Raw genomic sequence first — 24,136 nt, forward strand, 5'->3', positions numbered from 1 at the left:
TGAAGTCTGAGGTGTAGATGGTGAAGAGAAAGGGAGACAGGACAGTCCCCTGTGGAGCCCCAGTGCTGCTGACCACTCTGTCTGACACACAGTGTTGCAAACGCATGTACTGTGGTCTGCCAGTCAGGTAATCAATAATCCACGACACCAGGGAAGCATCCACCTGCATCACTGTCAGCTTCTCACCCAGCAGAGTTCAGAGTAGCTGACCTGGCTGTAGACCATGCATTGGAGGCATTGAATTTGGTGCAGTAGAACTGTGGAAGATTGCCTTGGTCATTTTACTTGCGATCACATGACTCTGTTGGACAGCGATAACATAAGTTGCTGCAGGCCTTTTACTTTTGTCTGATGGAGGGACCATAAGACATAGGAGCAGAATTAGACGATTCAGCCCATCGAGTCTGCTCCGTCATTCCATCATGGCTGATCTTGGATCCCACTCAACCTTCTCAGGCTAAAAAAAAACTCCTCCTTTCCTCTGTTCTAAAGGGTCACCCCTCAATTTTGAGGCTGTGCCCTCTAGTCCTGGATACCCTCACCCTAGAAATCATTCTATCCACATCCATCCTATCTAGTCCTTTCAACATTTGGTAGGTTTCAATGAGATCCCCCTGTGTTCTTCTAAATTCCAGTGAGTACAGGTCCAAAGCTGCCAAACACTCCTCATATGTTAACCTCTTCATTCCCAGAATCATCCTTGTGAACTTTCTCTGGACTCTCTCCAATGACAGCACATCCTTTCTGAGATAAGGGGCCCAAAACAGTTGACAATTCTCGAAGTGTGGCCTGACTAGTGTCTTATAAAGCCTCAGAATTATCTCCTTGCTTTTATATTCTGTTCCCTTTGAAATAAATGCCAACATTGCATTTACCGCCTTTACCAAAGACACAACCTGTAAATTAACCTTCTGGGAGTCTTGCACGAGGACTCCTAAGTTCCTCTGTGCCTCTGATGTTTGAACCTTCACCCCATTTAGATAATAGTCTGCACTATTGTTCCTTTTATCAGAATACAATATCATAGATTTCCCAAAACTGTATTCCATCTGCCACCATTTTGTCATTCTTCCAATTTCTCTAAGTCCTGCTGCAATCACATTGCTTCCGCAGAACTCCTACCCCTCCACCTGTCTTCCTATTATCCACAAACTTTGCCACAAAGCCATCAATCATTGTCAAACAATGTGAAAATTAGTGGTCCCAATACTGACACCTGAGGAACACCACTAGTCTCTGGCAGCCAACCAGAAAAAGCTTCTTTTGATCCCTCTCGCTGCCTCCCGCCTGTCAGCCATTCAGATATGTATGCCAGTATCTTTCCTGTAACGCCAAAGGATTTTATCTTGTTAAGCAGCCTCATGTGTGACAACTTATCAAATAACTTCTGAAAATCCAAGTAAATGTCATCCACTGATTCTCCCTTGTCCACCCTGCTTGTTACTTCCTTGAAGAACTCTAACAGATTCATCAGGCAAGATTTCCCCTCACAGAAACCATCCTGACTTTGACTTATTTTATCATTCGTTTCCAAGTACCTTGAATCCTCATTCTGAATAATAGACTCCAACACTTTCCCAACCACTGAGGTTAGGCTTAACTGGCCTATAATTTCCTTCCTTTTGCCTTCATCCCTTCTTAAAAGTGGAGTAACATTTGTAATCTTCCACTCCTCCAGGACCATGCCAGAATCAGGTAATAATTGAAAGATCATGACCAATTCATCCGTTATCTCTTCAGCAACCTCTCCCTGGACTCTTGGATGTAGTCCATCATCTGGTCCAGGTGACTTACCCACCTTAAGACCTTTCAGTTTGCCTAGCACATTTTTCTTTGTAATAGCAATTGCACTCACTCCTGCTCCCTGACACTCACAGACATCTGGCACACGGCTAGTGTCTTCCACAGTGACGACTGATATAAAGTACCATCAGGTTCATCTGCCATTTCTTTGTCCCCTATTACTACCTCACCAGCATCATTTTCCAGTGATCCAGTATCAGCTCTGACTCTTTATATAACTGAAAAACAACTTTTTTTATAGCTTGCTTTATATTACAGGCTAGTTTGCACTGATATTTCATCTTTTCCCTTTTTATAGCTTTTTTAGTTGTCTTTTATTGGATTTTAAAAGCTTCTCAATCGCCCAACTTCCTGCTCACTTTTGCTACCTTATATGCTCTTTCCTTGGCTTTTATGCAGTCCTTAACTTCCTTTATCAGCCACGGTTGCCTACCCCTGACATTTGAGAACTTCTTCCTCTATCCTGTGCCTTGTGAACAATTGCCAGAAACTTCAGCCATCTCTGCTCTGCTGTCATCCCTGCCAGTATCCTCCTCCAATCCACCTGGACAAGTTCCTCTCTCATGCCTCTGGAATTCCCTTTATTCCACTGCAATACTGATACATGTGAGTTATGCTTCTCCCTCTCCAATTGCAGTATTTTGTTTCTCCCTCTCATTTTTTTTATTATTTCTGCGTTTGCACTACTTTTAATTTAACTACTTTAGATGATAGTCTAATTATTTAGTTATTTATTTTCTACATTATCATGTATTGCATTGTAATGTTGCCGCTAAGTTAACAAATTTCATGACATATGTCACTGAGCAACTACCATCAACAGATCACTTGCAATAACAGAGGAAGCAACACACTGGACCATTGTTACAACACCATCAAGAATGCCTACCGCGCTGGTCCACGTCCTCACTTCGGGAAGTCTGATCACCTGGCTGTACTTCTACTCCCTGAGTACAGGCAGAGACTGAAGACTGCAGCACCAGCAGTGAGGACCAAGAAGGTATGGACAATGGAAGCACAGGAGCGCCTACAGGACTGCTTTGAATTGGTGGACTGGACAGTATTCAGAGACTCATCTTTGAATCTGGATGAGTATGCTGCAGTTGTTATTGACTTCACTAAAACCTGTGTGGATGAGTGTGTCCCTACAATGACTTCCTGTTCATTCCCAAACCAAAAGCCATGGATGAACCAGGAGGTACGTAGTCTGCTGAAGGTTAGGTCTGTGCCATTCAAGTCTGGCAACCCAGGCCTGTACCAGAAAACCAGGTATGATTTGTGGAGGGCTATTTCAAGGGTGAAGAGACAATTTCGAATGAGGTTGGAGGCGATATCAGATGCACGGCAACTCTGGCAGGGACTGCAAGACATTACTTCTGACAAGCAAAACCCAATCATATGAATGGGAGTGATGCTTCACTACCAGATGAACTCAACGCCTTCTATGCATGCTTTGAAAGGGAGAACACAACTCCAGCTGGGCAGATCCCTGCTGCACCTGATGACCCTGTGATCTCCGTCTCAGAGGCTGATGTTAGACTGTCTTTAAAGAGAGTGAAACCTGGTAAGGCAGAAAGTCCCGATGGAGTACCTGATAAGGCTCTGAAAACCTGTGCCAGCAAACTAGCGGGAGTATTCAAGGACATTTTTAACCTCTCACTACTACTGGCATAAGTTCCCACTTGCTTCAAAAAGGCAACAATTACACCAGTGCCAAAGAAGAATAAACTGAGCTGCTTAATGACTATCACCTGGTAACACTCACATCTACAGTGATGAAATGCTTTGAGAGGTTGGTCATGACTAGACTGAACTCCTGCCTCAACAAGGACCTGGACCCATTGCAATTTGCCTATTGTCACAATAGATCAATGGCAGATGCAATCTCAATGGCTCTTCACACGGCTTTAGACCACCTGGACAACACAAACACCAATGTCAGGATGCTGTACATCGACTATAGCTCAGCATTTAATACCATCATTCCCACAATCCTGAATGAGGAGTTGCAGAACCTGGGCCTCTGTACCTCCCTCTGTAATTGGATCCTTGACTTCCTAACTGGAAGACCACCATCTGTGCGGATTGGTGATAACATCTCCTCCTCATTGACGATCAACACTGGTGCACCTCAGGGGTGTGTGCTTAGCCCACTGCTCTACTCTCTCTATACCCATGACTGTGTGGCTAGGCATAGCTCAAATACCATCTACAAATTTGCTGACGATATAACCATTGTTGGTAGAGGATGTACAGGAGTGAGACATGCCAACTAGTGGAGTGGTGTCACAACAACAACCTGGCACTCAACGTCAGTAAGACGAAAGAGCTGATTGTGGATTTCAGGAAGGGTAAGACGAAGGAACACATACCAATCCTCAGAGGGATCAGAAGTGGAGAGAATGAGCAGCTTCAAGTTCCTGGGTGTCAAGATCTCTGAGGATCTAACCTGGTCACAACATATCGATGTAGTTGTAAAGAGGGCAAGACAGCGGCCATACTTTATTAGGAATTTGAAGAGATTTGTCATGTCAACAAACAAACTCAAAAATTTCTATAGATGTACCATGGAGAGCATTCTGACAGGCTGCATCAACTGTCTGGTATGGAGGGGCTACTGCACAGGACTGAAAGAAGTTGCAGAAGGTTGTAAATCTAGTCAGCTCCATCTTGGGTACTAGCCAACAAAGTACCCAGGACATCTTCAGGAAGCGGTGTCGCAGAAAGGCAGTGTCTATTATTAAAGACCTCCAGCACAAAGGGCATGCCCTTTTCTCACTGTTACCATCAGGTAGGAGATACAGAAGCCTGAAGGCACACACACAGCGATTCAGGAACAGCTTCTTCCCCTCTGCCATCCGATTCCTAAATGGACTTTGAAGCTTTGGGCACTACCTCACATTTTTTAATATACAGTATTTCTGTTTTTGCACATTTTAAAATAATATATTCAATACACGTAATTGATTTACTTATTTATTCTGTTTTATTTATCATTATTTTCTCTCTGCTTGATTATGTATTGCATTGAACTGCTGCTGCTAAATTAACAAATTTCACGTCATATGCCGGTGATAATAAACCTGATTCTGATGCTGCCTGACTTGTTGAAACTTTCCAACACTTCACGAATTTTTAAAAAGATTTCCAATAGCTTTCTTTTAAGGTTCCAATTGTATATGAAGCGTCTTGAAGCTACATAAATGGAAGGAGTGCTTTGTTTCTTTTTGAGAATGGGTGGGTGACTGCCCGCCAGCCATTTCAACCCTCACCACCACCCAAACTAGGATTACCGGGCGATCCGTTCTCCCGTACCGACAGACAAAATCCTCCCCGAGTCACGGTCAGTTCCTCTCAAAATATCACGTACCTTCCTTCAGCCAGCCACCTGCTTCTGAGTTCGGACCGGAATTTCAAACTTCTTTCCACTTTAGTGCCAATTCGCCGATTGTGTGGAAGAGGGAATCTCTATTGCGCAGGTGCCACGCAGGCGCCTCGGCGAGCAGTCACAGGGTGGCGGAAGGACCCATTGCCGTGCAGCATGGCCGCGGCCAGTGGGAGCGTAGCGGGGTTTTCCGTGTGGCTCAGGAGGCGGCTAGAAGAGATGGATATAGATGGTGATGTCTACGGCTCGTACATTAACGGCATCCTGCGGGAGGGAGAAAGCGAAGAAGAACAGTCTGAGGCTCTTCAAGGCATTTTATCTACTTTGATGGTGAGTGGGGCACCGAACCATGATAGTCTTAGTCTGTTTCTCTTCTCTATATAGTTTGTTATTTTACTGCATGGCTCACTTTCAAAATTTGTTTGTGACATAATTATGATTTAAAACATTTGCTCTAATTCGATGTGTGCCGATGCTGCTTGTTCATTTACTATCTGATTAACAATAAACTCAGTAACCTTCCATTATGAAGCTTTCAAACCAAGTTTGATCTATAACAGTTTTTCTCCTCTTTTCCATGTGCCAACATAGCCTGTATTTTTACGTTAGTTTCTGAGAAAAGTGCTTGTACTCCAGCTACAAAAACAAAATATTGGAAGCATCGGCCGATCAGACAGAATCTGTGGAGGGAACATCAGAGTTAATGTTTCAGGTCCAAACGTTACACCTTTAAGAAGGGCCGAATAAGCAAATTGTGCGCCAACAGAATGAAACCTGAACTGACACGTGTTAAATTACCATAAGATGTAGGAGCAGAATTAGGCCATTTGGCCTATCGATTCTACTCTGCGATTTCATCATGGCTGATCTATTTTTTCTTCTGGGCTCCAATCTCCTACCTTCTCCCCGTATCCTTTCATTCCCTGACCAATCAAGAATCTATCAACCTCTGCCTTAAATATACATAAGGACCTGGCCTCCGCAGCTGCTTGTGGCAATGAATTCCTCAGATTCACCACTGTCTCACTAAAGAAAATTCCTCCTTATCTCCATTCTAAAAGGACACCCCTCTATTCTGAGGCTGTGTCCTCTGGCTTTAGATTCTCCCACCGTGGGAAACATCCTCTCCACATCCAACTCTATCAAGGTGCTTCACCATTCAATGGTTTCAATGAAATCAGAATCAGGTTTATTATCGCCGACATGTAATGTGAAATTTGTTAACTTAGCAGCAGCAGTTCAATGCAATACATAATCTAGCAGAGAGAGAAAAAAAACCATAATAAATAAACAAGTAAATCAATTACTTGCATTTTTAAAAATGTGCAAGAAATAGAAATACTATATATTAAAAAAAAAGTGAGGTAGCGTCCAAAGCTTCAATGTCCATTTAGGAATTGGATGGCAGAGGGGATGAAGCTGTTCCTGAATCACTGAGTGTATGCCTTCAGGCTTCTGTACTTCCTTCCTGATGGTAACAGTGAGAAAAGGGCATGTCCTGGGTGCTGGAGGTCCTTAATAACAGACGCTGCCTTTCTGAGACACTGCTCCTTGAAGATATCCTGGGTACTTTGTAGGCTAGTGCCCAAGATGGAGCTGACCAGATTTACAACCTTCTGCAGCTTCTTTCAGTCCTGTGCAGTAACCCCTCCATACCAGATAGTGATGTAGCCTGTCAGAATGCTCTCCACGATACAACTATAGAAGTTTTTGAGTGCTTTTGTTGACATGCCAAATCTCTTCAAGCTCCTAATAAAGTATAGCCGCTGTCTTGCCTTCTTTATAACTGCATCGATATGTTGGGACCAGGTTAGATCCTCAGAGATCTTGACACCCAGGAACTTGAAGCTGCTCACTCTCTCCACTTCTGATCCCTCTACGACAATTGGTATGTGTTCCTTTGTCTTACCCTTCCTGAAGTACACAATCATGACTCATTCTACTGAATTCTAGTGAGTACAGGCCCAGAGCCATCAAATGCTTTTCATATGACAAGCCATTCAATCCTGGAATCATTTTCATTAACATCCTTTGAACCCTCTCCAGTGTCAGCACGTTCTTTCTAAGATAAGAAGCCTAAAACTGTTCACAATACTCCAAGTGAGACTTTGCCAGTGCTTTATAAAACCTCAACATTACATCCTTGCTTTTATATTCAAGTCCTCTTGAAATGAATGTTAACATTAAATTTGCCTTCCTCACACAGGCTCAACCTGCAAGTTAACCTTCAGGGAATCCTGCACAAGCCTTCCCAAGTCGCTTTGCGCTGCAGATTACTGAATTTTTTTCTCCATTTAGAAATAGTTGCCTTTTTATTTCTTCAGCAAAGTGCATGGCCATACAATTTCCGACACTATTTCATCTGCCACTTCTTTGCCTATTCTTCTAATGTGTCTAAATCCTTCTGGAGCCTCCCTACTTCCTTAAAGCTACCTGACCCTCCACCTATCTTTGTGTCGTCTGCACGTTATCCAAGTCATTGGGACATAACTTTTTAAAAAAATGGTCTCAACACAGATTCTTGTGGAACACCACTCACCAGCATCCAACCAGAAAAGGCTCCTTTTATTCCCACTCTTTTCCTCCTGCCAATCAGCCAATGCTTTATCCATGTAATTCTTTATCTTTCCTTTATCTTGTATCTTTCCTGTAATACCACGGACTTTTAGCTTGTTAAGCAGCCTCATGTGTGGCACCTTGTTAAAGGCCTTCTGAAAATCAAAATACACATTATCCAATTCTCCTTTGTTTATCCTGCTTGTTAATTCTTTAAAGAATTCCAATAGTTTTGTCAAGCAAGAATTTCCTTTGAGGAAACCATGTTGACGACAACCTATTTTTATCATGTGCCTCCAAGTACCCTGAAACCACATCCTTGACAATCGACTCCAACATCCTCCCAAACACTGAGGTCAGACTAACTGACCTATAGTTTCCTTTCTTCTGCCTCTCTCCCTTCTTGAAGAGTGAGTAACATTTGCAATTTTCCAGTCTTCCGGAGCCATTTGAGAAACTAGTGATTCTTGAAGGATCATTACTAATGCCTCCTCAATCTCTTCAGCTATCTCCTTCAGAACTCTGGGGTGTACACCATCTGGTGCAGGTGACTTATCTACCTTCAGACCTAGTTTCCCAAGAATCTTCTCCCTAGTGATGACAATTTCACATACTCTGGAACTTCCTCCATACTGCTCGTGTCTTCCACAGTAAAGACTGATGCAATGTACTTATTCAGTTCTTTTGCTGTTTCCTAGTCCCCCATTACTGCCTCTCCAGCATCGTTTTGCCAGTGGTCCAATATCCACTTTCACCTCTTTTATACATGATGTATCTGAAGAAACTTTTGGTATCCTCTTTCATATTATTGGCTGGATTACTTTTGTATTTCATCTTTTTCTTAATGACTTTTTAAGTTGGCTTCTGTTGGGTTTTAAAAGCTTCATCTTCTAACTTCCCACTAATTTTTGCTCTATTATGTGCCCTCTCTTTGGCTTTTATGTTGACTTTGACTTCTCTTCTTAGCCATGTTGTGTCGTCGTGCCTTTGGAATACTTCTTCCTCTTTGGGATAAATATATATATGTATATATATACATATATATATGTATATATCCTGTGCTGTCCACATTGCTTCCAGAAATTCTAGCCAAGGCTGCTCTGCCATCATCCCTGCCAGTGTTCTTTTCCAATCAATTCTGGCCAACTCCTCACTCATGCCTCTGTAATTCCCTTTACTCCACTGTAATACTGATACATCTCATTTTAGCTCCTCCTGCTCAAATTTCAGGGTGAATTCGATCATCTTATGATCTCTTGTCCCTGAGGGTTCTTGTATTACCTCGCTAATCATTTTCGGTTCCTTGCAGAACACCAAATCCAGAATATCTGATCCCCTTGTGGGCTCAACCACGAGCTGCTCTAAAAAGCCATCTTGTAGGCATACGAGAAATTCCACCTCTTGGGATCTAGGGCCAACCTGATTTTCCCCAATCTAGCTGCATATTGAAATCTCCCATGACTATTGCTCTTTTGACATGCATTTTTGATCTCCAATTGTAATTTGTAGACCACATCCTTACTACTGTTTGGGGGTCTGTATACAGCATAATTGCCAACAGGGTCTTCTTACCCTTGCAGTTCCTTAGCTTTATCCACAATGATTCCACTCCTAACAACCCTACGTCATAGAAACATAGAAACCCTACAGCACAATGCTGTGAAAAGCATGTACTTAGAAATTACCTAAGGTTACCTAAAGCCTTCTATTTTTCTAGGCTCCATGTGCCTATCCAGGAGTTGCTTAAAAGACCCAATTGTATCCGCCTCCACCACCATCACTGGCAGCCCGTTCCACGCACTCATCACTCTGAGTTTTAAAAAAAAGTAAGAGTTATCTCTGACATCTCCTCTGTACCTACTTCCAAGCACCTTAAAACTGTGCCCTCTCGTGTTAGCCATTTCAGCCCTGGGAAAAAGCCTCTGACTACACACGATCAATGCCTCTCATCATCTTATACACTTCTATCAGGTCACCTCTCATCCTCTGTCGCTCCAAGGAGAAAAGGCCGAGTTCACTCAACCTATTCTCTTAAGACATGCTCCCCAATCTAGGCAACATCCTTGTAAATCTCCTCTGCACCCTTTCTTTGGTTTCCACATCCTTCCTGTAGTGAGGCGACCAGAACTGAGCACAGTACTCCACAATACACTCTCACTCTCACTCTCTCTCTCTCTCTCTTTCTTTCTTTCTCTCTCTCTCTCTCTCTCTCTCCCTGTCTGTGTTGCTTTGCATTTTTATCCTCTCTTTCAACAACAAGAAGCAATTGTATTTTGCATCCTATCAATGCCCACTGTAACCTCTGACAGCCCCCCACACTATCCACAAATTTGTGTTATCAGCAAATTTACTAACCCATCCCTCCACTTCCTCATCCAGGTCATTTATAAAAATCATGAAGAGAAGGGGTCCCAGAACAGATCCCTGAGGCACACCACTGGTCACCAGCCTCAGTGCAAAATATGACCTGTCTACAACCACTCTTTGCCTTCTGTGGGCAAGCCAGTTCTGGATCCACAAAGCAATGTCCCCTTGGATCCCATGCTTCCTTACGTTCTCAATAAGCCTTGCATGGGGTATCTGTCAAATGAGCTATCATTGAAAGAACTATCTAATCTATTCCCCTAGCTCTTTTTCTATTTTCTGAAAAATAATATGAAATTCAAAAGATTATGAATTGCATGCTTGACACATGGTAAAGAATTGCAGTTTGTGAAAACTCTGTAAGCATACACAGCCCTGCTATTGTCTCTGCTTGGATCGGAGAATACAATAGAAATTCCATCTCAGAAACTTTTATACTGAGCTTCCATAAGCAATGTATTTACTTGGTTTAACCATATTATAAAATGAGATACAGAATTCAATTAGGATTGAATAGACAAATATATTCAGGCTGCTGTAAATAAATTATTTGTCTAGATTCAAAATCCCATGGAAAAATCAATTGTGAAACCTTTCTTATATTCCAATTCCTTTTTCAAGTATATTTCATTGCAAATCTTCGGAACATGGATTTTATGCTTTTTGAAAATTATTTAAAGAATTCCTTGTATTGATTACTAGACACTTAAGTAACCCCATGAACTAATTCATTTTAAGTATGAACGTCTCAGAAAAGAGATGGTAAAAAATCTTCACTTTCACAAGTATTCCTAAAATAATCATTATACTTTTAAATGATAATAGTGTCACTATCAAGACTGCAAAAAATAACTAGAAGTATATAGTTGATTCTGTGTAACTTGGTTACTAATGGTTGCTATTCAATCAAGAATTATTTTAAAACTAAGGCATTTCTCAGAATATATCCATATCATTTCCCATATGCTTAATATTGAAGTATCCTTACCTTAGAAAGAATTTTCAGTCTGTTCTCTCTCTCTCTCTCTCTTTCTCTCTCCCCTGTGTTGCTTTGCGTTTTTATCCTCTCTTTCAACAACAAGAAGCAATTGTGTTCTGCGTCAAGGGTGCATTTGACATGGTCACCACTTTACTTTTATCCAATAAGAAAATAGCATTCAAAACTTCCATCAACATCAAACAAACCACTGCATTCACTCTATCGTATGTTCCGCCATAATTACCTTGATTATTAGAACAATTACTATTATAAGATCCACCAATCAACTTCATTCACAAGTTTGCTAAATGATGTGTGTTCAAAGTTCAAAAGTTCAAAGGAAAATTTATTATCAGAGTACATACATGTCACCACATACAAGCCTGAGATTCTTTTTCTGCAGGCATACTGAGCAATTCTATACAATAGTAATTGTAAACTGTTAACTGTGAACAAGCTGTGCAAATGCAGATATAAATAAATAGCAATAAATAATGAGCATAAAATAATCATATAATATCCATCAATATAACACAGTCCTTAAATGAGTGTATTATCCCCCATTTGTTCAAGATGGTTGAGGGGTAGTAACTGTTCTTGAACTTGGTGGTGCGAGTCCTGAGGCACTTGAACCTTCTACCTGATGGCAGCAGTGAGAAAAGAGCATGGCCTGGGTGGTGAGGATCTTTGATGATGGATGCTGTTTTTCTACAGCCACGTTTCATGTAGATGTGCTCAATGGTTGGGAGGGCTTTACCCGTGATGTACTGGGATGAATCCACTACCTTTTGCAGGATTTTCCGCATTGTGCTTGCTAATCAAATTTAAAATGAACCTCCAATATTGGTGGAGAAGAACAAGAGATCTGAAGTAACAACTTTAAGACTGTAAAACCATAAGACAGAAGAGCAGAATTATGCCATTTGGCCCATCAAGTTTGCTCTGCCATTCCATTGGCTGATTTATTTACCCCTTCAACTCCATTCTCTTGCCTTCTCCCATAACCTTTGACTCCCTTATTAATCAATAACTTATCAAGGTTCACTTTAAATATGCCCAAAGAATTCCACAGATTCACTATCCCTTTGCTAAAGGAGTTCCTCCTCATTTTCAAACAAGAGAAAATCTGCAGATGCTGGAAATCCAAGCGATACAGACAAAATACTGGGGGATCTCAGCAAGCCAGGCAGCATCTATGGAAAAGAGTACAAACGATGTTTCAAGCCGAAGCCCTTCACAAGGTTGGAGAGAAAAAAAAGATTTGAAAGGTGGGGAGGGGGGAGTGAAACACAAGGTGATAGGTGAAAGCTGGAGGGGTGGGGGGAAGATGAAGTAAAGAGCTGGGAAGTTGATCGGTGAAAGAGATGCAGGGCTGGAGAAGGGGGAGAAGGAGAGGACAGAAGGCCATGGAAGAAAGTAAAGGGGAGAGGAGGACCAGAGGGAGGCGATGGATAGGCAAGGAGATAAGGTGAGAGAGGGGAAAAGGGATGAGGAATGGTGAGGGAGGAGGGGAATTACCGGAAGTTCATGAATTTGATGTTCATGCCATCAACTTGGAGGCTACCTAGATGGAATATAAGGTGTTGTTCCTCCAATCTCATCACAACACTGGAGGAGAGGATTGACATATTGGAATGTGAATGGGAAGTGGAATTAAAATGGTGGGCCACTGAGAGATCCTGCTTTTTCGGGCAGACGGCGCGTAGTGCTCGGTGAAGCAGTCTCCCAATCTACATCGGATCTCACTGATATGCAGAAGGCCATACTGGGAGCACCGAACACAGTATATGACTTCAGCAGACTCACAGGTGAAGTGTCGCTTCATCTGGAAGGACTGTTTAGGGCTCTGAATGATAGTGAGGGAAGAGGTGTAGGGGCAGGTGTAGCATTTGTTCCGCTTGCAAGGAGAAGAGTCAGGAGGGAGATCAGTGGGAGGGATGAATGAACAAGGGGGCCGCATAGGGAGCGATCCCTGTGGAAAACAGAAAGTGGGGGGAGGGAAAGATGTGCTTTGTGGTGGGCCCTTTTTTTGTTTTCTTTACTAACCATATAGTCAAATTAAGAATTATATAGCTCAATTGTTTCAAACATAGAAACATAAAAAAACCTACAGCACAATACAAGCCCTTTAGCCCACAAAGCTGTGCTGAACATGTCCTTACCTTAGAACAATCTAGGCTTTACCCACAACCCTCTATTTTTCTAAGCTCCATGTAGCCATCCAGGAGTCTCTTAAAAGACCTTATCATTTCTGCCTCCACCACCGCCGCCGGCAGCCCATTACGCACACTCACCACTCTCTGTGTAAAAAAAACATACCCCTGACATCTCCTCTGTACCTGCTTCCAAGCACCTTAAAACTATGCCCTCTCGGGCTAGCCATTTCAGCCCTGGGGAAAAGCCTCTGACGATCCACATGATCAATGCCTCTCATTATCCTGTACACCTCTATCAGGTCACCTCTCATCCTCCATTGCTCCAAGGAGAAAAGGCCGAGTTTACTCAACCTATTCTCATAAGGCATGCTCCCCAATCCAGGCAACATCCCTGTAAATCTGCTCTGCACACTTTCTATGGTTTCCACATCCTTCCTGTAGTGAGGTGACCAGAATTGAGCACAGTACTCCAAGTGGGGTCTGACCAGGGTCCCAGATAGCTGCAACATTATCTCTCGGCTCTTAAACTCAATCCCATGGTTGATGAAGGCCAATGCACCGTATACCTTCTTAATAACAGGGTCAACCTGTGTAGCAGCTTTGAGTGTCCTATGGACTTGGACCTCAAGATCCCTCTGCTCCTCCACACTGTCAAGAGTCTTGCCATTAATGCTATACTCTGCCATCATACTTGACCTACCAAAATGAACCACCTCACACTTATTTGGGTTGAACTCCATCTGTCACTTCTCAGCCCAGTTTTGCATCCTATTAATGTCCCGTTGTAACCTCTGACAGCCCTCCACACTATCCACAACACCTCCAACCTTTGTGTCATCAGCAAAGTCACTAATCCATCCTTCCACTTTCTCATCCAGGTCATTTACAAAAATTATGAAAAGTAAGGGTCCCAGAACAGATCCCTGAGGCACACCACTGGTCACCGACCTCCATGCAGAATGTGACCCATCTACAACCACTCTGCCTTCTGTGGACCAGCCAGTTCTGGATCCACAAAGCAATGTCCCCTTGGATCCCATGCCTCCTTACTTTCTCAATAAGCCTTGCATGGGGTGCCTTATCAAATGCCTTGCTGAAATCCATGTGCACTACATCTACTGCTCTACCTTCATCAATGTGTTTAGTCACATCCTCAAAAAATTCAGTCAGGCTCATAAGGCAGAACCTGCCTTTGACAAAGCCATGCTAATCATATTATGCCTCTCCAAATGTTCATAAATCCTGCCTCTCAGAATGTTTTCCATCAACTTACCAACCACTGAAGTAAGACTCACTGGTGTATAATTACGTGGGCTATCTCTGCTCCCTTTCCTGATTAATGGAACAACATCTGCAACCCTCCAATCCTCTGGAACCTCAGAGATGGTTCAGAGGAGGTTCACCAAGGATGATTCCGAGAATGAAAGGGTTATCATACGAGGAATGTTTGATGGCTCTGGGTCTGTACTCGCTGGAATTTAGAAGGCTGAGGGGAGATCTCATTGAAATGTTGAAAGGCCTAGACCAGGGGTGGGCAAACTTTTTGACTTGTGGGCCACAAAGGGTTCTAAAATTTGACAGGGGGGCCGGACCAGGAGCAGATGGATGGAGTGTTTTGGTAATACACCTCATAATGGAAAATAAAATATCATGGGATATGTAGAAAACATGTGCTTTAATTTCAATTGAAAATGAGCAAATGCATTACAATAAAATATCTGTCTTTGAAGTCCCATGGTATTTAGCTATTTATTGAAATGACTTTTAAAACACTGAAAATTAAATGAATAAATACAGCTTTTTTAATAGTAACAGTTATTATTTTAAAGCACTGAAAATTCTGTTATCCTTCAAGATATTATCATTATCACTCTCCTCCTGACTGTCTTTATTTCAAAAACGGTAGGAGATGCAGGTCTACTTGTCCTGCTCCTTCTTATTCAATTGTCCCCTGTGCCAAACCTCAACAACGACCAGCACAAAGACAGAACAATGACAGCGCGCCAGTATGCGGAGCGCGTTATTTGATCTGGAGCGCATTTTTTATTTTGCGAACGTACGTGCACCTGCGCACTACTCATGTACATCTCAACAGAAATGACATGTAACATGTAAGGCTCATTGAAAAAAATATTTTCAAATGCATTTTTTACATAACACAACGAAGAAACTTATTTTTAATTTCAGTGGGAACAGTGTTGTTGGTCTCCCTTTTTAGCCAGCACATCAAAGTCTGGATTTAGTTTTGTTGTGGCGATTCTCAGGATGGATCTGAGGTGTTGGTCAGTTAACTTGGATCTGTGGCTGGCTTTGTTGATGTTCATGACGCTGAACGCATGTTCACACAAATAGGTCGAGCCGAACAAAGAGTAAAGCGCAAATGTGGAGTAATACGCTGCACCTCAACAAAGGTCAATGTGGCGGAGTTTCAAGATGGCGACGTAGACATCTGCCTTTTAGGCACTCTTCATTTTTATAATCACCCTTTAATCAAATCTTTTCGTACTTAATTACATGGGTTGATATTTACGATTTACTTCTTTTTTAAAATAATACTTGATTTAATTTTTTCAAACTTAAAATGTCTGTATCTAAGAAATTGTCTAAAGACCCTCTATCTCTCGATGCAATCTCTAGTCTTCTGGACACTAAACTTGCAAGTCTGGAAAATAAACTTACTGCGAAAATGTCTGAGCTTGAAGAAGTCGTTAGATCGTTTGATACCAAGCTTCAATCGCAGGCAGCAGATATTGAACGGCATGAAGAAAAGTTTGCGACTCTTGACAAGTTAATTTGTGAAAAAATACGTACAATCGAAACATTGGAGGAGAAGGTACGGTCGACTGCTAAAATAGTGGAGCAGAATAAGTTTAAAATCACCGATCTCGCAGACAGTACTTGCGTATTATCGGATTTCCCGAAAATGTTGAGTCTGGTGACTTAACTGAATATTTCTCTAACTTATTGTGGGAAATTTTTGGCGAGGACACTTTACGGGCTAAACCTACTATTGATCGTGCCCAGAGTTTCGAGATTTTCGGCTGCGAGAGACAAGCCACGAGCTGTGATTGTCCGTCTCCATTATCCTCGGGAGAAAGAGCTTTTAATTCGATTAGCTCGTCAGAAAGGTATGATTTCTCACAGAAGCAACAAGTTTCGTATTGTTGAAGATTATTCATTTGAGGTGATGAGGGCGAGAATCGCTTTTAAACCAGTGATGGCAGAGATTCATTCGATTGGACTTAAACAAGCTTTAAGATACCCAGCAAATCTTAGAATTACGTTGAGTGATGACAGTCAGCGCTTCTTTAATACTCCGGAAGAAGCGAAGAAATTCGTTGAAGAATATCGGTCTTCTAGTACAATTTGAACTATGTGTTATGTTGAAGAATTTTTGGAGAGAAGATGCCATTTCGTTTTAGGCTTTAACTTATGAAGCTGCGGTATAGCTTTTTACTTTGGTCTGTAGAACTGGTTTTTTTTTATTATCATGATTTACAGATGCTCTTTTAATTTTACTATAATGTCTTTTTTCTTAATTTTTTCTCCCTCTGGATTGGATATACATGTTAAGACTTTGTAATAATGATTTATTTTTTAAGATGTCGTTTCTTCTTCCCATAAGACTTTGCTTTCCGTAAGCGTTTATTTGCTTGTATTTGAGAATGGGATGAATGTTTTGAATTTTTGGACCTTTTTTTTTTATATATTGTAGTGGTTATTGAATCCTTTTTTAATCTTATTTTGATGACCTTTTTTTTAAAAAAAATTTTAACAGATTGGTGAATTTACATTTATATTCTGTAATATGGTCTTTTCAAAATGTCGTTTCTTCTTCCCATAAGTCTCTGTTTTTGAAACGTCATTTTCTTATATTTGAATATGGAATCTTTTTTTAAAGGCATATTACACTATTTTAAACTTCAATGGTTATCCTTTTTTTATTAATGATCTTTTGCTTTTTTATATTATTTTTTCATTTTGATTGATATATATTCTTTCTTTTTACAACCCTGTATTTATATCTGGGTGTTATATAGTTTCTTTTTTCTTTCTTTTCATGGAGTTGCCATCTTGAAAATGGGGGTAATATTAGTATTAGTTTGTGCGCCTGCCGCTTGGCTTTTTTTCGTGGGGTTGGGGGAGGGGGTAGGGATCTTTTTTCACGCTTTTGCTTTTTATTTTTTTGCTTTTAGTTTATGGGCCGACTTTAAATTATTAATATTGTTGAGGTGTCATGTTCTCCGGTTGCTCCTGAATCATTTTTCCTTCTTCCTGAATTATGGGTTATGTGTCTTTTTAACCTTTTATGATATATACAATTAATATTGGCATGATGGATAAGTCTATTAACTTTATCTCTTGGAATACTAATGGTTTAAATCATCCGATTAAACGTAAAAAAATATTTAAAGTATTCCATAGACTAAATGCTAATATTATCTTTGCACAGGAGACCCATATTAGGAGGGAGGATAATCAACGCTTTTTTAGGTTCTGGAAGGGTCAACAATTTCACTCGAATTGTACCGCCAAAATTAGGGGTGTGTCTATTTTTATAGACCCCTCAATTTCGTTTACACATCATGAAATTATTTCTGATCCACAGGGCAGATTTTTGTTGATAACTGGTTCACTTTTTAATCGAAAAGTGGTTCTAGTTAATATTTATGCTCCAAACTTTGACTGCCCTGAATTTTTTAAACGTTTATTTACTTCCCTTCCTAATCTAAATGAATATATGTTGATAATGGTGGAGATTTCAATTGTTGTCTGAATCCTTTGATGGATAGATCTAAACCTATTCGAATTCTTCCGAATAGATCAGCCTTACTTATTAATTCCTTTATGGTTGATTCGGGAATTACTGAAATATGGCGGTTTTTGAACCCTAAAGATAAAGAATTTTCATTTTTTTCACATGTATATCACAGTTATTCTAGAATTGATTATTTCCTTATTGATCATCGTTTATTAACAGATGTTACTGATTGTAAATATGATTCTATTGCCATTTCGGATCATGCACCTTTGAAGTTATCTATCAAGATTTTGGACTTTTCCAATAATACTAGATCTTGGAGACTTAACGCTACTTTGCTTCAAGATCCAGAATTTATCACCTTCATAAAACAGCAAATTGACTTGTTTTTCTCAACAAACTATACTGAAGAGATTGTCAGAGGAATACTTTGGGACTCTTTTAAGGCTTTTATCCGTGGACAAATTATCTCATATTCCGTTGGTAAAAGAAAACAAAGATATTTAGATATTGCTTTATTAGTGGATAAAATTAAAGAAATTGATAAGATTTACTCCGTGACTCCTACCAAAGAACTTTATAAGAAGAGAGTTGAGCTTCAAATGGAGCATAGCTTATTATTATCTTCTTTAATTGAGAATCAATTAATTAGGACCAGGGCTCAATTTTATATTCATAGTGATCGAACTGGTAAATTGTTAGCTAACCAATTAAAAGCTATTTCGACTAAGCGACAAATTATTAAAATTCGTAAACAAGATGGTAATCTGACTACTGATCATAAAGAAATCAATAACACTTTCCAAGATTTTTATAAATCTTTATATCAATCAGAATTTGATGGCGATCTGTCCATGATGGATAATTTTTTTAACAATTTGAATATTCCCAAACTGACAGATGAAGATCATAGCTTGTTCGATGCTCCTATTTCTATGGCCGAAATAGGAGAGGCTATCTCATCAATGAATTCAGGGAAAGCTCCTGGTCCTGATGGTTATATTATAGAATTTTTTAAAACTTTTTCTTCTTTGCTTTCCCCTTGGTTATGTGAAATCTTTAATGATGCATTTGCTAAGAAGAGATTACCCCAGTCTTTTTATGAAGCTACTATCTCTCTAATTCTTAAAAAAGATAAGGATCCTACTTTATGTGCATCTTATCGCCCTATATCGCTATTAAATGTAGACTCTAAGATTCTTACAAAAATTTTAGCTATTAGGTTAGAAAAGTTACTATCACAGATTATTTCAGAAGACCAAACTGGTTTTATTAGGAATAGGTATTGCTTTTTTAATGTTAGAAAATTGATTAATATAATTTATACTTCCATCACCCACAACCCCAGAATGTGTTATTTCATTAGATGCTGAAAAAGCTTTTGATAGAGTTGAATGGACATACTTATTTAATGCTTTGAGAAATTTTAATTTTAGTCCTAATTTTATATCATGGATTAAATTAATATATTATAAACCTGTTGCTTCTGTTCTTACAAATAATTACAGAAACTCTTTTTTTCAATTATCTCCTGGTACGAGACAAGGTTGTCCCTTAAGTCCTTTATTATTTAATATCGCATTAGAACCTTTAGCCATTGCTATTCGTGAATCTCCTAATATTTTTGGTATTACCCGTAATGAGAAGTTGTACAAGTTATCACTTTATGCTGATGACTTGTTGTTATATATTTCTGATCCTGACAGGTCTATTCCCACTATTTTATCCTTGTTGGCTCAATTTGGTAGTTTTTCTGGTTATAAACTAAACTTGGATAAGAGTGAATTATTCCCTTTAAACGCGCAAACTTTATTGAATGACAGGATACCATTTAAAGTTGTTACTGATAACTTTATCTATTTAGGTATAAAAATTACCAAGAAATATAAAGATTTATTTAGACTGAATTTTTTACCTATGCTTCATCAAATTCAACAACTTACTACAAGATGGTCTCCCTTATCCTTATCATTAGTTGGTCGGATTAATGCTATTAAAATGATGATTTTACCGAAATTTTTATATTTATTTCAAGCCTTACCAATTTTTATTCCTAAATCTTTTTTTTGATAACATTGATTCAAAAATTTCCTCATTTGTGTGGCAAAATAAAAACCCCAGGTTAAGTAAAAGGCTATTACAAAAATCTAAAAAAGATGGTGGTTTAGCTTTACCTAACTTTAGATTTTACTATTGGGCGAATAATATTCAAACCTTAATATATTGGAAATTAGATTTGGATTCACCATTGTGCCCACAGTGGGTAAATTTAGAATGCAATGATGCACAGGGATATTCTCTATTCTCTGTTCTTGGTTCTTCTCTTCCTGCTGATTTAGTTAAATTCAATAAACAGATATCCAACCCTATTGTCAAACATACATTACGAATTTGGTTTCAATTTCGTAAGTTTTGTACTCTGAAAAACTTTGTTCTTGATAGCCCTATCTTACTTAACTTCTTTTTCAAACCTTCTTTGACAGATCAAGCTTTTAGCATATGGAAGAGGAAAGGTATAAAATGTTTTCGTGATCTTTTTTTTGAAGGTAGTTTGATATCTTTTGACCAACTTTCCAACAAATTTAAGTTACCTAAATCTAATTTTTTTAGATATCTACAAATCAGAAATTTTTTACATAAAGTTCTACCATCCTTCCCCAATTCAACTTTGATAGATTTTTCAGATTTGATTTTTACCTTAAATCCTTGTCAGAAGGGATTAGTGGCTTTTATTTATAATATGATTATGAAGATACAACCAGAAATATCAGGTAGAATTAAATGAGAATGGGCAAAAGAACTTCAATATAATATATCAACAGAAAAATGGGAAAAAATTTTACAAATGGTTAATTCTTCTTCTATATGTGCTAAACATGCTTTAATACAATTTAAAGTTGTACATAGAGCTCATATGTCTAAAGATAAGCTTGCTCGATTCTATTCTCATATTAACCCTCAATGTGACAGATGTCATTCAGATGTGGCTTCATTGACCCACATGTTTTGGTCATGTCCCACCTTATATAACTATTGGAAGGACATATTTGCTACCATTTCCTCAATTTGGAATATTGATTTACAACCTCATTTTATTACTGCAATTTTTGGTATACCAAATGAGGATGGTAATCGGTTTTCCCCTTCAATTAGACGAATGATTGCCTTTGTAACATTAATGGCCAGAAGGTCTATATTACAAAATTGGAAAGAAGTAAATCCTCCTACCACGTTTCAGTGGTTCTCTCAAACTATTTCTTATCTGAGCTTAGAAAAAATTAGAAGCACTATTTTTGACTCATCAATTAAATTTGAAGAAACTTGGGGACCGTTCATTCGACATTTTCATATGAATTAATTTGGCCTCTTCCAGACCTTCTCTCTGTTTATTCTTGTTCTGGTATGGAGTTCCGGAGTTTTTGACACTATCATATACATATAAACTGTTATTATTGCCCATGTTAGTTTAGTTTAGTTTTTTTTTCATATATATATTTTTTTTCTTGTATTTTTTAAAAAATTTTTTTCTTTTGATGATTATTCTTACTTTTTTTTCATGTATAATATAGGCTTGATTGATTAATGTACTATTTTTTTGTTGATATTTTAATAGGATATTGTTATCTTATTATTAATTCAATTTCAAGTCTAGTGCACTTATAACCTATTCGTTATTATGCTATGTTTTTTTTATATATGAAATTCAATAAAAAGATTGAAAAAGAAAGAAAGGTCAATGTATATAGAGTGCGTCATCTATTGGGAAAATGCCAGAATTGCGGGGAAAAAACGTTAACAAGGTTTATTAATATAATTTCATCAAGTTCTGCGGGCCGGATTAAAAAGCTTAACGGGCCGCATATGGCCCGCAGGCCGTAGTTTACCCATACCTGGCCGAGACAGTAGTTGCAGAAAGAATGTTTCCCATGGTGCGGGAGTCTAGGACAAGAGGGCACAGCGTCAAGATAGATCTATTTAAAATAGATGTGGAGAAATTTCTTTTGCTAGAAGGTGGTGAATTTGTGGAATTTTTTTACTATGGGCAGCTGTGTAGGCAAGGTCGTTGGATGTATTTAAGGTGGGCTGTATTTAAAGATCATCGTTAGAGGCTCAGCAATCCCCTCCCTCGCCTTCCACAGTAGGCTGGGGTACATCTTGTCCAGTCCTGGTGACTTTTCCAACTTGACGCTTTCCAAAAGCTCCAGCACATCCTCTTTCTTAATGGCTATATGCTTAAGCTTTTCAGTCTGCTGTAAGTTATCCCTACAATCACCAAGTTCCTTTTCCGTAGTGAATACTGAAGCAAAATATTCATTAAGAACCTCTGCTATTTCCTGTGGTTCCATGCACACTTTTCCACTGTCACACTTGATTGGTCCTATTCTCTCACATCTTATCCTCTTGCTCTTAACATACTTGTAGAATGCCTTGGGGTTTTCCTTAATCCTGTCCACCAAGGCCTTGTCATGGCCCCTTCTGGCTCTCTTAATTTCCTTTTTAAGCTCCTTCCTGCTTGCCTTATAATCTTTTTTTTATTAAACTTTTTTTATTGAGTTTTCAAATAATTACAGAAATAAAAGAAAATATATGAAAAATATATATATACCCTACCCCTCTCCCCTTAACCCCTCCCCCCTAACATCCCTATATAAAAAAGAAAGAAAGAAAGAGTGCCTTGTATATCGGAAGATCCCCACATGCTCCATGGAGTTCGTAATAACTTTAGTATATATATTTATTTCTTTCCCCAAATAACCAATTATTTCATCTTCGGAGCACCTATATATTTAATCCTGTCTTTTGTAAATAAGGGCACCAGATTTTCCAAAATGTTTCATATTTATCTCTTAAATTGTAAGTAATTTTTTCAAGTGGAATACAGCCATAAATTTCCTTCTTCCAATGATCTCTACTTAAGTATGTATCCGATTTCCAAGTAACTGCAATAGCCTTTTTGGCTATTGCCAATGCAATTTTTATAAATTTTTTCTGATATTTATTCAATTTGGGTTTTGGTTTTATCCCCGAAAAAATTTGACAATGTATAATTACATATTTCCCTGCCGAATCAATTAATACATTTTGTATTTTAATTGGTAAATTTTTATTAACCAAAATTGCAACTCCTCTCGCCTTTGAATTAAGTGAAGCTGCAATAACATTTCCAACTCAGTCTCTTTTTAATTTCTGATGTTCTTTGTCTGTTAAATGTGTTTCTTGTAAAAAAGCTATATCTGTTTTAATTTTTTAAATGTATGTTAGAATTCTTTTTCTTTTTACCTGTCCATTAAGCCCATTAACATTAAAACTTAAAAAATTCAGTAAATTAGTCATTATTTTTAATTATGTTACTCCAAGCTATAATAATACCTAATCTTTCAACTTTCGTGGTATCTTGGGAAATCTTTTTAAAATTCTCCATGTTGCTATGTGTGTCCCCACCAATCATCCAGGCAGAAAGATAGAAGAAAAATAGAGTATAAAAAAAAACAAAATACCCCCCTACTAATGTTGTGAAAAAAAAGGAACACAACATTACCCCCCTCTGTTGTACGGGTCATGGCGATCGCCACGATTACACACGTGAATCCCGCAGTAACCAATCCAAAGCTCCCCAGCCCCCCCCCCGCAACATAGAAAAGTATATATATAAAAGAAGAAAAAAAAATACTATTCTCAATTAGTATTTCTGAAATTTTGCTTTTCTCCCCTGTATCATCCTTAAATGTCCATCACTTCCATTCACTGTCTCTATCTTCATCTTTAGTCCATCACGCTTGGAAGTCTCTATGTGTAATTAGTGAATAGATGGAAGTTTTTGTGCGAACTCCTCCACTTCTCGATAATTGGTAAAAAATCTTATTTTTCCCTCCTCTAAAAAAATTATCAGCGTTGCTGGGTGACACATTATAAATTTATAATCCTTTTCCCATAAGACATTTTTCGCTGGGTTAAATTCCTTCTTTCTCTTCAAAAGGTTATAACTTATATCAGGATTTAAAAAAAAACTGCCTTCCCTGCTATCATCAATGGCCCGTTTCTCTTTTTGGCACGTTGGGCTGCCGCCTTCAGGATCTTTTCTTTATCTTGGTATCTTAAGCATCTTATCAAAATTGATCGTGGTTTTTGAT

At 38.9% G+C, this 24,136-nt stretch overlaps 2 protein-coding genes and 1 pseudogene across 2 annotated transcripts in view; 2 read left to right on the plus strand and 1 right to left on the minus strand.

Annotated features, from left to right (window-relative positions):
• LOC132384987 (uncharacterized) overlaps positions 1–5,294 on the minus strand; it is a 67,377-nt pseudogene extending 62,083 nt beyond the window's left edge.
• Positions 1–24,136, plus strand: part of LOC132384523 (uncharacterized) — a 96,461-nt gene that overhangs the window by 57,703 nt on the left and 14,622 nt on the right. The gene's annotated exons all lie outside the window — the stretch shown is intronic.
• Positions 4,907–24,136, plus strand: part of ccdc43 (coiled-coil domain containing 43) — a 64,924-nt gene continuing 45,694 nt past the window's right edge. The window contains exons 1-2 of the mRNA XM_059955672.1: positions 4,907–5,146; positions 5,238–5,518. Of these exons, the coding sequence (XP_059811655.1) occupies positions 5,345–5,518 (174 nt within the window). The 5' untranslated portion in view covers positions 4,907–5,146; positions 5,238–5,344. The remainder of the gene's footprint in view (positions 5,147–5,237; positions 5,519–24,136) is intronic.

The sequence above is a fragment of the Hypanus sabinus genome, chromosome X1 (assembly GCF_030144855.1).
Source record: "Hypanus sabinus isolate sHypSab1 chromosome X1, sHypSab1.hap1, whole genome shotgun sequence".
NCBI classification, from domain to species: Eukaryota; Metazoa; Chordata; class Chondrichthyes; order Myliobatiformes; family Dasyatidae; genus Hypanus; species Hypanus sabinus.